Consider the following 15,613-nt stretch of genomic DNA (forward strand, 5'->3'; position numbering starts at 1 on the left):
TACAAAATTAGCCGGACGTGGAGGCGCATGCCTGTAATCTCAGCTACTTGGGAGGCTAAGGCAGGAGAATCGCTTGAACTCAGGAGGCGGAGGTTGCAGTGAGCCAAGATCATGCCATTGCACTCCAGACTGGGCAACAAGAGCAAAACTCTGTCTCAAAAAATAAAAATAAAAAGGCTATAACGGTAAATTTATATTAAATATTTTACTACAAATAAAAAAAATCTTTATTGTTTATTACTCACCATCTCAACAGAATAAACACTAAATAATTAAATATTGAATTTGATTATTCACCATCTCAACAGAATAAAGAAAAACCATATGATCCGTATGAATAGATACAGAAAAGGCATTTGAGAAAATCCAAAAATGTCTCAGGAAACTGGGAAAAGGGAACTTCATAACCTGATAAACTGAAGGGTTACCTTAGTTTCTTTCTAGAAAGGATGAATAATCCTCATCAGGAAGCTGGAGGCACTACCATGTGAAAAAGAAGATGATTAATATACCCTTGATAAGAGAACTGCAGATGAATCATCCATAGCATTAAGTGAATGTGGTGGCTGATTCTCTGAACCCACAAAAGCATCCATAAGATAACAGTCAGCTTTAAATATATAGCCAGGTACAGAGAACACCAATGCTATATCACCAAGACAGAACTGGCAATTACAGACTGTCCTTACCTCTTCTTCGTTCCCATACTAGCAGATCTAACAAATTCAGAAATGTGAAAGGACAAAAACAAAAAACAAAAAACAAAAAAAAACTAGGCAGGGTAAGTGAAGCAAACTACACCCAACTTGCAACAGGCCCAAGTTTAGGGAGAGGAATAAACCTTAAAAGAAACTTTAAAGCAAGATTGAGGCTTTCAGTATTCACTAGAACTGAACACTTCTATTTCTAAAATATATTTTGCCATTTGAAATAAACAGAAAACTGGGTATGTTACCAAAAAATGTGCTATATGCTCCCCACCAAGTCCTCATCCAGAGCAGAGAAAGAGCTTGTTCTAATTTAAAAAGACAATGAGATATAAAGTAATGTTACTTTATATATGTTACAATATATGTCCACCTTAACAGATCAGTAATACATATAAATTATTTCTAAAACCTACATGCTCAACTAGCTGAGAAACTGCTACATAAATCAAGAGTTGCTTATCTTCTATGTGAAGAAAAAAACATCTAAGGAACCAAATAGTTTGTTTAACAAAATATAAACTCCAAATTGAACCTCTTTCAAACTTGTTTGTAATACAATTTTTTTCAATAAAGTTCATGAAAACATGGATGAAGATCAAATGGAAGAAAGCTGAATACTGAATTTATATAATAAAGGTAGGAAAGTTAGTTCTCAAGCGCTAAAAAAATCTACCCAATCCTAAATCACAATCCTAAATTATACCAGATGGTTCAGTCACAATCTTTGACAATAAATATTTAACATTTCCTTGTGGTGTTCATAATTCAATATGTAGGTGACTAGGAAAGTCCAATGAATATCTAGTTGAGTCTAATGATTTATAATGTATTCACAAGTATTAATATACTGTGATTAAGCCTAGCATCTATTATGTATCTTTTTTTTTTTTTTTAGGAGACAGGGTCTCGCTCTGTCACCCAGGCTGGAGAGCAGTGGCATGACAAAAGCTCACTGCAGCTTCAAACTCTTGGCTCAAGTGATCCATGACAGCTTCCTGAGTAGCTGAAACTACAGGTGTGTACCACCACACCCAGGTAATTTTTCAAATTTTTTGTAGAAACAGAATCTTGCTTTATCTCCTAGGCTAGTTTTGAACTTCTGGCTTTAAACAATCCTCCTACCTCAGCCTCCCAAAGTGTTGGGATTACAGGCGTGAGCCACTGAACCCAACCTATTATTTTTTAAATGACATCAGCACTTTAATTTTTCCATTTGTTCTACTTTTAAAAATAAGAGGAAAATGCAATAAAGTATTCTATAATTGCACACATGCTTTTTTACAAAGATACCTAAGCTGCTGAAACTCTAGTGCTACCAGGTAATAGGTCCTGTTGTTCACCTGTTACCTGATACTTTTTAAAAACCTAAAATTAATGCAAAGAGATGACCAAGCAAAAGTATAAATTTCACAAAATTATAAAGTTTAAAATTTATCAACAGTGTAATTTGAGGGTAAATAAACTAATTTGTATGATTTGGCTTAAGCAATTTACACCCATACATACGTTGGTATTTAAGTATATATAGGATTTTATTAAATTTATAAAGTACTTTCTGTTCAAAGTGCTTTAAATGATAATGGAGTTTATTGCTATCAACGTTTTCATTCAACCCAGGTTTTAGGAAATACAGGTTTTTTTAAAATTTATAATTTATCTTTCATTATCAAACTATCAAAATTTCTCTTGAAAATGAAGCAAACCAGCATAACTTTTCGATATTTTCCTCAGCATTCTTCTATCCTTTTCTATTTCAATAAATTTCTTTGTGACACAGAAATCATTTTAATATAATTTAAAAATGTATCATTGTTATTACCATGACAAAAATATCAAGACTACATTTAATAAAATTTGTAGGAATTTTGATGAAGGCAGATCAAACAAAAGCGCAAATTTTGCTTTGTTCTTACTCAGCTTAATATTTCAGTATTTATCAGCCAACAGTATTTTAAATCAGCAAACAAGTACATTAATCCATATAATCCATATTAAATTAAATTACTCCCCAATTTTCCTCAAAAAATTATTAACAAATTTTGAAATTCTTCCCAAGAGAATTAGCCCTTTACAAATAGAAAATAATTCACTTTATCTTTCATAAGAGCAAAAAGCTTCTCTATTTTCCATTTAAGCACAAAACTATACACTCAAAGAACATTTCATTTTCTTATTATATTTTTTCCTTCCCCCTTAAGACTTTTTCCTTCTAACTGCCAAGAAAAATTACCTCTCTTTTTGAGGAGGGCAGAGGGCTTTTTCCCTTCATTTACTTATGTAATAGGCAACAGTTTTTAATATATTCTATTCAAATTTTTATGAAGATTATTTCTTCGTAATTTCTGCATGGCTGACAGAACAGGAGATTCCTCCAAAGAAAAATCAAGAACTATGAAAATGTTCCAAATTAGATTTTCCATGTATAGGCCCTGTGATACTTAATTGCTAGTGTGTCTATTCTTGAATTTGGAAATACTTCATACTTTAAATTATGTTCATATTCTAACATTTAAAGCTATTTCACAAAAAAAAGTATGCTAAACATTCAGTAAGTGAAGCATAATGTATTTTAATTAGACCTAATCAGAACCATTAGGACTAAACATGAGCTTAGAGGATCACATATCTAACCATCATTTATTCCAATAAATACCCAGGTTCAAAATTTTTCTGACAGGTAACAACTATTAATATCAAGCAGATAAATTATCTTTGATCAGTTCCAATTTTTAAAAGTTTTCTTGGCCGGGCGCAGTGGCTCAAGCCTGTAATCCCAACACTTTGGGAGGCCAAGGCGGGCGGATCACAAGGTCAGGAGATCGAGACCATCCTGGCTAACACGGTGAAACCCCGTCTCTACTAAAAAGTACAAAAAACTAGCCGGGCGAGGTGGCGGGCGCCTGTAGTCCCAGCTACTCGGGAGGCTGAGGCAGGAGAATGGCGTGAACCCGGGAGGTGGAGCTTGCAGTGAGCTGAGATCCGGCCACTGCACTCCAGCCTGGGTGACAGAGCGAGACTCCGTCTCAAAAAAAAAAAAAAAAAAAAAGTTTTCTTTATACTAAGCCATAACTGGTCTTTGTGTAGCTCTTACCTTTTGGATGAAGTTTTTTTCTTATGAGGTGACACATACAAAAAATCTAATTCCTCCACAAAGTATAAATCCTTCAAATTATGGAAAGAAAGCTACCATGTCCCCCAAAGTTTTCGGCAGACCATATGTTCCAAATTATTTTTTATTATGGTTTGGCTTCAATCCCCTATTCTGCCTACTCTCTTCTGAGCACATCCTAGACCTTCTTTATCAGTGTTAGCAAGGGAAGCTGACACGGAATACAACACACCAGGAGCTCTTCATAGATTCTATGCTTACTTTATTGCACCCCAAAATCATACTAGCTTTTTTAGCAATCACATCACGCTGTTAACTGAAACTAAACTCACTGTCAACTAAAACTACTTAAATATCTTTCACACTTCTGGCTTTGTCCTCCTTTCCCATCTTGAGTTTACACTCTTCAAAAGGAAGGAGGAGAAGTGGATTAAATATAGAACTATAACTTTATAATACATTTACTATTTACTATAAAGAGACTAGTACTTAACTGTCATTTTAATTTTAGCAACCATCTTAAGAAATAAAACTTTTATTTAAAAAGAACCTCAGGGTTGATCAGAGCCAAGGTGGCCAACTAGATGCGGCCAGGAAGAGCTTCATAAACCAAGAGACCAGACCATCAAGAACACAGGCATACTCTGAGCAGACTGTCGGAAGGAAGGCACTGAGAGTGGACAGAGGGAGGACCAAGCAGACCCTGGGCTCAAAGGGCAGTAAGCTAGGAACACTGAATGGGGTTGCTGAGCACCAGGACTCATTTCTGGCCCTGAGCAGCTCCTGGGGAAGGAATTAATTAAATAGGCATGGAGTAGTCCACTCTCACCATGTATCCCCAGAATTCTAGCTGCAGGAGGCCGCACAACCCCCACGGGCATCTGAACCAGCAGGGAGTGCTGCTTGGGAGAGTTAGCAGGCACAGGACCCCAGCCTGTGTGGAGCCCAGAGGGTTGGGCATGAGAATGGCTGCAGTGGAGCACAGTCAGGGATCCCTGTCCCCTAAGGATTGCCATGTACCTCTAGGTAGCTTTGGCCTTTGTTGACTGTTGGACCTGGACAAGATAGGGCTATCTTACCCATGGAATGGGGCCAGTCTGATCTGAGCAACACCTTATCTGCCAGTCTCTCCCAGGGTCCCTGCTTGGCCATGTCTGATTGCAGCACAGCCTCAGATGACCTACTGGGGTGCTTCCCAGCAGCCACTGCCACAGTTTTTTCACCAACAGACCCCACCTAACCATCAGAAAGCTTTTGCAGATGGGCTGCTGCCAGAATACGTCTGCCCACAGACTTCCCCTGATTGCTTTGACTGCACCCCTCATTGGAGTGTTGTTGCCAGCAGACTGGGAACATCGTGGCCCCTCCAGTACAGCAGTTGCTTAAGTTGAAGGGCCAGAGAACAAGGTTTTGGGTCTGGTCAAAGGCCCTCTGGATTACAGCATTCAACCCACAAGTGCTGAGCTGAGCCTTGGTATCCTGAAATCATCCAGAAATGGAGCCAGTCAACCAAACCCAACTTGCACCACCATCAAATCCTCCATGACATCAAAGAAGATAAAAGCAAAGAAGTCCCATCTAACAGACCACAACTTCAAAGATTAAAGGAACATTTTCCCACACAGATGAGAAAAAAACAGAGCAAGAATTGTGGCAAGTCTAAAAGACAGAGTGTCTTCTCACCTCTAAATGAGCACACTAGTTGCCCAGCAATGGTTCTTAACCAGATTGAAATGACAGAAATGACAGACATTTGGAATTCAGAATTCAGAATCTGGATGGCAATGAAGAACATCAAGATGCAGATGGAAGTTGAAACCCAATACAAGGAATCTAAGGAATCCAGTAAAATGAATCAAGAGCTGAAACACGAAATAGCTATTTTAAGAAAGAACCAAACTAATCTGATAGTGCTGAAAAACTCACTACAAGGATTTCATTATACATTCAGAAGTGTTAACAGAAGAATGGACCAAGCTGAGGAAAGAATCTTAGAGCACAAAGACAGGTTCTTCAAATCAATTCAGTTAGACAAAAATTAAAAAGAATTTTTTTAAAAATGAGCAAAACCTCGGAGAAATAAGAGATTATGTAAAGAGACCAAACCTACAACTCATTGGGGTCCCCGAAAGAGAGGGAGAAACAACAAGCAAATTGGAAAATATATTTGAGGTTATTGTCCATGAAAATTTCCCCAACCTCACTAAAGAGGTTAACATTCAAATTCAGGAAATTCAGAGAACCCCAGAGTACAGAAAAAGTTAGTATCAATCCTACTGAAATGATTGCAAAAAACTGAGAAGGAAGGACTCCTCCCTAACTCATTCTAAGGCCAGCATCACTCTGATACCAAAACCTGGCAGACAGACCCAGTAAAAGAAGAAACCTCAGGCCAATATTCTCGATGAACATCGACACAAAAATCCTCAATAACATACTAGAAAACTCAATCCAGCAGCGCATCAAAAAAAATGCTAATCCACCACAATCAAGGAGGCTTTATTCCTGGGATGTAAGACAGGCTCCACATATACAAATCAACAAATGTCGTTCATCACATAAACAGAACGAAAAACAAAAACCACATCGTCATCTCAAGAGATGCAGAAAAGGCTTTCAATAAAATTCAACATCTCTTCATGTTAAAAATCCTCAACAAACTAGGCATTGAAGGATCATAATTCAAAATAATAAGAGCCATCTATGAGAAACCCACAGCCAACATCATACCAAGCAAAAACTGGAAGAAGCATTCCCCTTAAGAACCAGAACAAGACAAGGATGCCCACTCTCACCACTTATATTCAACATAGTTCTAGAGGTCCTAGCCACAGCAATCAGGCAAGAGAAAAAATAAAAGCCATTCAAATAGGAAGAGAGGAAGTCAAACTATCTCTGTTTGCAGACAATGTAATTCTCTACCTAGAAAAGCCCATAGTCTCTGCCCAAAGACTCCTAGATCTGATGAACAACTTCAGAAAAGTTTCAGGATACAAAATCAATATACAAAAATCAATAGCATTTCTATACACCAGTAACATCCAAGCTGAGTGCCAAATCAAGAACACAATTCCACTCAAAACAGCCACAAACAAGAATAAAATACCTGAGAATACAGCTAACCAAGGAAGCAAAAGATCTCTACAAGAATTACAAAACACTGCTGAAGGAAATCAGATATGACACAAACTAATGGAAAAATATCCCATGCTCATGGATAGGAAGAATCAATATTGTTTAAAAAACAAATGATCATAACTGCCCAAAGCAATTTACAGATTCAATGCTATTCCAATCAAACTACTGACAGTTTTCACAGAATTAGAGAACTATTCTAATATTCATATAGAATCAAAAAAGAGCCTCAATAGCCAAAGCAATACCAAGCAAAAAGAACAAAGCTGGAGGCATCACATTACTCAACTTCAAACTATACTTCAAAATAACAGTAGCCAAAAGAGCATGGTACTGGTACAAAAACAGACACAGAGACCAATGGAACAGGTTAGAGAACCCAGAAATAAAGCTGCATTATCTACATCCGATCTTCAACAAAGTTGGCAATAACAAGCAATGGGGAAGGAACTCCCTATTCAATAAACTGTACAGGGATAACTGGCTAGCCATATGCAGAAGATTGAAATTAGACCCCTCCCTTTCACCATATACAATAATCAAGATTTATAAAAGACCTAAATGTAAAACCAAAAACTATAAAGTCCCAGGTAGAAAACCTAGGAAATACCTAGAAATACCTAGAACATAGGACTTAATAAAGACTTCATGACAAAAACTCCAAAAGCAATTAAAACAAAAATGGAAATTGACAAGTGGGACCTAATTAAACTAAAGAGCTTCAGTACAGCAAAAGAAACTATTAACAGAGTAAACAGATAACCTATAGGATGGGAAAAAATATTTGCAAATTATGCATCTGACAAAAGTCTAATAACCAGAATCTATAAGGAACTTAAATTTACAAGAAAAAAGCAACTCTATTAAAAAATGGGCAAAGGACATGAACAGACATTCCTCAAAAGTATACATACAGTCAACAAGCATATGAAAAGATGGTCAACCTCACCAATCACTAGAGAAATACAAATCAAAACCACAACGAGATACCATTTCACACACCACTCGGAATGTTTATTATTAAAAAGTCAAAAAAATAACAGATGCTGGTGAAGTTGTGAAAAAAAGGCAATGCTTATACACTGCTGGTAGGAATGTAAATTAGTTCAGCCATTGTGGAAAGCAGCTTGAAGATTTCTCAAAGAATTTAAAACATTAACTACTATTCGACCAAGCAATCCTATTACTGGTTATATACCCAAAAGGATTTAAATCATTTCACCGTAAGACAAATACACACACATGTTCACTGCAGCACTATTCACAATAGCAAAGACATGGAATCAACCTAGATGCCCATCAACAGTGGACTAGATAAATAAAATATGGTACATATACACCATGGAACATCACACAATCATAAAAAAGAACGAAATCATGTCCTTTGCAGCAGCATGGATGCAGCTGGAGGCTGACATCCTAAGACAACACAGAAACAGAAAACCAAATATTGCATGTCCTCACTTATAAGTGGGAACTAGGCCGGGCGCGGTGGCTCAAGCCTGTAATCCCAGCACTTTGGGAGGCCGAGACGGGCGGATCACGAGGTCAGGAGATCGAGACCATCCTGGCTAACCCGGTGAAACCCCGTCTCTACTAAAAAATACAAAAAACTAGCCGGGCGAGGTGGCAGGCGCCTGTAGTCCCAGCTATTCGGGAGGCTGAGGCAGGAGAATGGCGTAAACCCGGGAGGCGGAGCTTGCAGTGAGCCGAGATCTGGCCACTGCACTCCAGCCTGGGCGACAGAGCAAGACTCCGTCTCAAAAAAAAAAAAAAAAAAAAAGTGGGAACTAAACATTGAATACATGGCTGGGTGCGGTGGCTCATGCCTGTAATCCCAGCACTTTGCGAGGCCGAGGCGGGTGGATCACCTGAGGTCGGGAGTTTGGGACCAGCCTGGCCAACATGGTGAAACCTTGTCTCTACTGAAAATACAAAAATTAGCCAGGCGTGATGGCGGGCGGGCACCTGTAATCCCAGCTACTTGGGAGGCTGAAGCAGGAGAATCGCTTGAACCTGGGAGGTGGAGGTTGCAGTGAGCAGAGATCGTGCCACTGCACTCCACCTGGGAAACAGAGTGAGACTCCATCTCAAAAAAAAAGAAACACACATTGAATACATATAGATACAAAATATGGAACAACAGACATGGGTGCCTACTTGAGGTAAAGGAAAGGAAGAAGATGAGGACCGAATCAGGTAAGCATAGTACCTACCAGGTACTATGCTTACTACCCGCATGACGAAATAATTTGTACACCAAACCCCAGCAAAAGGCAATTTACCCATGTAACAAACCTGCACATGTACTCCCTTAACCTAAAATAGAAGTCAGAAGGAAAATGAATAAATCCTGCCTAACGTCTGCCTTTGTAAGATAAAATTTAAAGAGAACACCTAAATTATGTCATTTACGCCTGTGTAGGGCCGCCTTTGTGCTATAATACTTGAACTGAGCACTGGAGCTGCAAAACAGATAAGATGGCCCACAAAGCCTAAAATATTCACTATCTGGCTTGCTGGAAATTTGTTGATTTGTACTCTAGGACAACAAAAACAAACAACTAAAAATACAATGCTATAGAACGTTAAAATAGCTGGTATAAGCCGGGTGCAGTGGCTCATGCCTATGATCCCAGAACTTTTGGGAAGCCAAGGCGGGTGGATCACAAGGTCAGGAGTTCGAGACCAGCCTGACCAAGATAGAGAAACCCCATCTCTACTAAAAATACAAAATTAGCCGGGCGTGGTGGCACATGCCTGTAATCCCAGCTACTTGGAAGGCTGAGGCAGGAGAATTGCTTGAACCTGGGAGGCGGAGGTTGCGGTGAGCCGAGATCACGGCATTGTACTCCAGCCTGGGCAACAAAAGCAAAACTCCATCTCAAAAACAAAACAAAACAAAACAAAAAAGATGGTGTAAATGGAACAAGATAGCCGAGTCAACTGGTTTCCAACTATGTCAATAAATTCAGCCAGGCCCAGTGGTTCATGCCTGGAACACCAGCATTTTGGGAGGCTGAGGTGGGAGAAATGCTTGAGGCCAGGAGTTCGAGACCAGCCTGGCCAACATAGTGGTCAACTGTCTCTATTTAAAATTTTAAAAATTTGATAATAAATACATTCAAAACATTGACAAACATGTGGCTGTTTTCCTTTCCCCTCAAAAAGCATTATAAAAAGGAAAATGTCCTGAAAGGTTCTAAGTTAAATTTTTTTTTCCCAAATAAAAGTAAAAATTTGAGAAGTTATATGAATACTCCATAGCTAAAAAACTTACAATCACCACTCAGGGTTTACTTAATATGATACATCAAGGCACTGTATTGGGCCACAAGCAAAACATATTTTACTGGAAGTACCTTCAAAAAATAAATTATATTGAAAAGTATATTTGAGAAATATCTACATAAAAGGAACTATGCAACATACCATAAGAAAATTCATAAAAAATAAGACAGAGTAAATTTGAAATGCTAATGATCTAACCGAACAGAAAAATAATCTCTAAGACTTCAGAGTTTAAAAAGTGTATTTCATTGTAATTTCTATCTTTAGTTTTTATGTAAATAAAATAGATTTCTTTGTCTATAACCAACACTAGATGAAAAATTTGAAAATGTATTACCTGAATTGGATGTTCACTAAATGAGGCTGGGAACCATCTGATTGCCAGTAAGTTTCTAGATTGTCGTCTCGTAACTGATCCACTCCAAATCCTAAAAACACCAAAAGTGTCAATAAATGCCTGTGAAAAAGCAAGAACTATACATGAAAAATATAAAATTAACATATGTACTTGTCCAGAAATTTTGATAAACAGAACAGTCAGAAATATTAAATTTATTTTTTATTTTATTTTATTTCTTTTGTAGACAGGGTCTTGCTGTGTTGCCCAGGCTGGCCTTGAACCCCCAGCCTCAAGTGATCCTCCTGCCCTGGCCTCCCAAAGTGCAGGGATTACAGGCATAAGCCATAGCACCCAGCTGTGAAATTTAAATTAACCAGAATTCTTCTACCCTTTTATTCAGAGCTCAACTCTTAAAGAAATATCACTTGCACATACAAAGCCTATATTAGGATCGAGTTATTTTGTTGTCACCTTTTTAAAAAACATTTTCTAGGAGATATTATTTATTTTTTTTGAGATGGAGTTTCACTCTTGTTGCCCAGGCTGGAATGCAATGGCACAATCTCGGCTCATCACAACCTCCACCTCCCAGGTTCAAGTGATTCTCCTGCCTCAGCCCGCCAAGTAGCTGGGATTACAGGCAAGTGTCACCATGGCCAACTAATTTCATATTTTTAGTAGAGAAGGAGTTTCTCCATGTTGGTCAGGTTGGTCTCGAACTCCCAACTTCAGGGGATCCACCCGCCTTAGCTTCCCAAAGTGCTGGGATTACAGGCGTCAGTCACCACGTACAGCCGGATATATTTTAAAGAATGTATGTATTCAAACTCAGTTTCTTATGCTTTTGCAAGCTGATAGTAAGAATGACTAAGCACAAAATCCTCAAAAATCAACACATTCTGGTAAGTTCAATATGCCATACTTACTGAGACAAGAAAAAGGATGACTTAGAAATATTTTCAAAAGGCATATATATTTTGAAACCTAATGTTTCTGATTAAAATTCTGATTACTCAAAATTAAATTTACCCAGAATTCCACATTCTCCAGCCATTCTAGATAAATGAAGTTGTACAATCCTGTGATTTTTCCTGATTAAAACCACAATAATTCATACTAATTCTAGAAATGAACCTGATTTAATTGTAAAATGCATACTTTTCAATAAGAGAAATAAGTTTAATTTACATTTCAATTTTACACTAAGTAATATATTCATTATGGAACAAATACAAAAGGAACAGGACACAGTGAAAAGTCACTATCTACCATCTCATTCTCCTCTCCAAATATAATTAATGTTCTCAGTTTATTGCATGCCCTTCCACAGATACTATATGCATATACAAGCAGTCATATATGTATTCTTTTTATTCCCCTTTATTTACACAAATGATAGCATATAATAAATAGCTTTGTATGTTGGTGTTTTTTAATTTTACTTAACATATCTGGAGATTTTTTTCCATATGAATATTTATTCCATATCAATAAATTCATAATAATAACAAACACTGATATCACATTAACTATGAGCCAGGCACATTCTAAACATTTTATATATGTTAAATAATCTAATATTTATTAGCTCACATAACTCGACATAAACAGCTTCCATATTTTTTAAGGTTGTATAGTCCACCACTGTCTGGAAATATCATAATTATCTCACCACACCCCTGCAGAACATTTGGGTTGTTTCCAATGTTTTGCTTATACAAACAATACTGCAAAAAATACCTATCTGTCTATATTCTTTAAATATATGTTATTTCTAGAGAATAGATTTCTAGGAATAGAATCCTGGGTCATTTGAATCTTTAATTTGATAAATATTGCCAAATTGTCCTCCAAAACATTTCCTCACCAAAAGTGTAAAAGAATATCTATTCCCTCTGAATGGCTAGTAAAAGTTGATATGTTCTGAAATTAATATACTAGATTTTGATGACTTTGTATGATAAAAACTTTAAATATATATTTAATGTTTTTACATTGATTATATGTTGAAGTGATATTTTGAACATACTGAGAAAAATAGAATAACTGCACTTTTATAAAATTTTTTTAATGTGGTTGCTAGATAATTTTAAATTACATACGTGGTTTGTGTTACATTTCTGTTGGAAAGCACTGCTCTGCAACCATGCAAAAATGCAGTTAATCTTTTAAATATTTACTCACCTGAGAGATAAAAAAATTGTATTTCACATTTATTAATATTTATATTTTCATGCTTATTCATATCCTCCTATATCTTCAATAAACTTTGGTCTTTTAATTATTCACAACACTTTTTACTATTACAGATCTTGTCTTTTTTCTTTTTGAGACAGGGTCTTGCTCTGACACACAGGCTGGAATGCAGTAGCACCATCAAAACTCACTGCAGCCATGACCTGATGGGTTTACGCAATCCTCCCACCTCAGTCATCTGGGTAGCTGGGACCACAGGCATGTGCCACCACAGTCAGTCACTATTATGGATATTAACACTATGTCTGTTCCACGTAATCCAAACATGAATGGATGTGTATCTTAACTTTGCATCTGCTGCCTTTATTGCACATACTAGTGGATAAAAGAAGTTTATCCAGAGAAAATGAGTTTTGCATTGAATTTCAAAGTACTAGTTAGCTAGATAAAGAGGTAGAATGGTAAGATTCAAGGGCATTCAGCAGAGAGATAAGCACGTAATGTCACAAATCAAAAAAAATGGTATATATGGAAAACAACAGTGGGTCCTTCAAGAGCTAAGGCTATACACTGGTGTGAAGCAGGAAATGAGCCAGACATATGAAAGGAGCCAGATCACATAGACCAGGGGCGTCTAATCTTTTGGCTTCCCTGGGCCACACTGGAAGAAGAACTCTCTTGGCCCACACATAAAATACACTAACATTAACAATAGCAGATTAACTAAAAAAAAAAAAAAAAGAATTCATAATGTTTTATGAAAGTTTACTAATTTGGTCCACACTCAAAGCCGTCCTGGGCCATATACGTCCATAAAATGTAAAAATTGGGCTATTACTTGTTCCATAACTCTTAAATACGCACTGTCGAATATGGTAGCCACTAGCCACATGTGGCTATTTGAAATATAGCAAATCCAAATTGAGATGTGCTATAACTGTAAAATACACACTGGTTTGAAGATTAGGACAAAATGTAAAATACGTCATTAGTAATAATATTTCAGTTATACTAGATTAAAAAATATTATTACAATTAATTTCACTTATTTTTTAGCCCTTTTAAATGTAGCTACTATAAAATTCCACATGAAACTTGTATATATATTTCACATTACATGTTCTATTGGACAGTGATGCTTCAAATCATGCTTCGTTCTTTATACAATATTGCTAAAGCTAATCCAGAATATTGAGTTATGCAAGTTACAAGATAAAAAGCTGTTTTGCCAGCCTGTGCAACATAGTGAAACACTGTCTATACAAAAATTAAAAAGCTTAGCCAGGTGTGATGGTACTCATGTGACTGAGGCAGGGGGATCACTTGAGTCCTGGAGTTCAAGGCTGCAGTGAGCCATGACTGTACCACTGCACTCTAGCCTGGGCAACAGTGCGAGAACCCAACAAAAAAAAACAACTTTTACCTCCAATATAAAGAGTTATAGATCTTAACTCTCTTTCTTTTTAGTACTGGTTTATGAGTTCCCTAATAAAGGACAACTAAATCACAATTGTTCCTTAAAAGCTCCACAGTTTAATGTTCTATTGATTAAAATGTTTTTTTTTTTTTCCCACTGATTTTATTTTAGCTACCTCAGCCAGGTTTTTTTTCTCCTTCATTTCACAACTTTATTATGCATGTGCTCAAAAAGGTTCATAAAACAGTATTTGTTCTTTAAATGCTAAAAACATTAAACAAAAATCTGAATAATTTATTCAGGATAAGCGATGTCCTATAATTCAAAACTGATCATTTAAAATTTGTCTCTAAGTTACTGCTTAGAAAGTATCGTAGTACAACTAAGCAGGTCTAATATCTTCAAGTACTGATTAGTCTAAATCTTTATGCCTGAAATACTAAGTATGATCACCAACTTTTGCTTCCTCGATACGTCTTACAAACAGAACCTCTTACAAACATCTGCTTATGTGCCAATGCCATGTCTCAATCTCTTTTCCAAAGCTTCCCACTCAGTATTGCATCTGAATTCCTTTTTTCTTTTTTTTTTTTTAAGATGGAGTCTAGCTCTGTCACCCAGACTGCAGTGCAGTGGCACGATCTCGGCTCACTGCAACCTCCATCTCCTGGGTTCAAGCAATTCCCAGAAGCGACTGTTGCAGGTAGCTGAAGCTCACCTTTGCAAGTGGGCAGAGCTTCAAAAAATAAAAGTCTAAAATATGAAGGTCGCAAGAGTGAAGACTTGCTCAGCCTCCCCCAGAGTAGCTGGGATTACAGGCACCGGCCAACACACCCAGCTAATTTTTATATTTTTAGTGCAGATGAGGTTTCACCATGTTGGCCAGGCTGGTCTCAAACTCCTGACCTCAAGTGATCCACCCGCCTCAGTCTCCCAAAGTGTTGGGATTACAGGCATGAGCCATCGTGTCCGGCCCTGAATTATTTTAATTTAAACAAAAGAACTAAAACAAAGACATATCAATAATAACTACTTTAACAGGTATCAGGAAAATCCACACAAATAACAATATTACACAGAAAAAAAAACTTTTATATGATGTACTGGTTCTCTAATGCAGTGGTTCGTACAGTGTCATTCCTAGACCAACAGCATCATTATCACCTGGGAACTTGTAAAGAATTCTAGATATACATCAGAAACTTTGAGAGCTCAGCCCTTTTGAGAGTTTATGTCTTAATAAATCCTCTAGGTGATTCTGATGCATGCTAAAATGTTAGAATTACTCTTCGAAGGCAAGGTTTCTCAATCACGGCACTACTGATATTTTGGACTGAGTAATGCTTTGTTTGGTACAGGGGGTGTCCTGTGCATTGAAAGGTATTTAGCTGTATCCCTGGGCTCTACCCACTAGA

General features: G+C 37.1%; 1 protein-coding gene across 1 annotated transcript in view; it reads right to left on the bottom strand.

Moving 5' to 3' along the window:
* Positions 1 to 15,613, bottom strand: part of ANAPC10 (anaphase promoting complex subunit 10) — a 132,157-nt gene that overhangs the window by 104,616 nt on the left and 11,928 nt on the right. Inside the window, exon 3 of the mRNA XM_010361250.2 lies at positions 10,583 to 10,673. Coding sequence (XP_010359552.1) covers positions 10,583 to 10,673 — 91 coding nt within the window. The remainder of the gene's footprint in view (positions 1 to 10,582; positions 10,674 to 15,613) is intronic.

This window comes from Rhinopithecus roxellana, chromosome 2, assembly GCF_007565055.1.
Source record: "Rhinopithecus roxellana isolate Shanxi Qingling chromosome 2, ASM756505v1, whole genome shotgun sequence".
Taxonomy (NCBI): Eukaryota; Metazoa; Chordata; class Mammalia; order Primates; family Cercopithecidae; genus Rhinopithecus; species Rhinopithecus roxellana.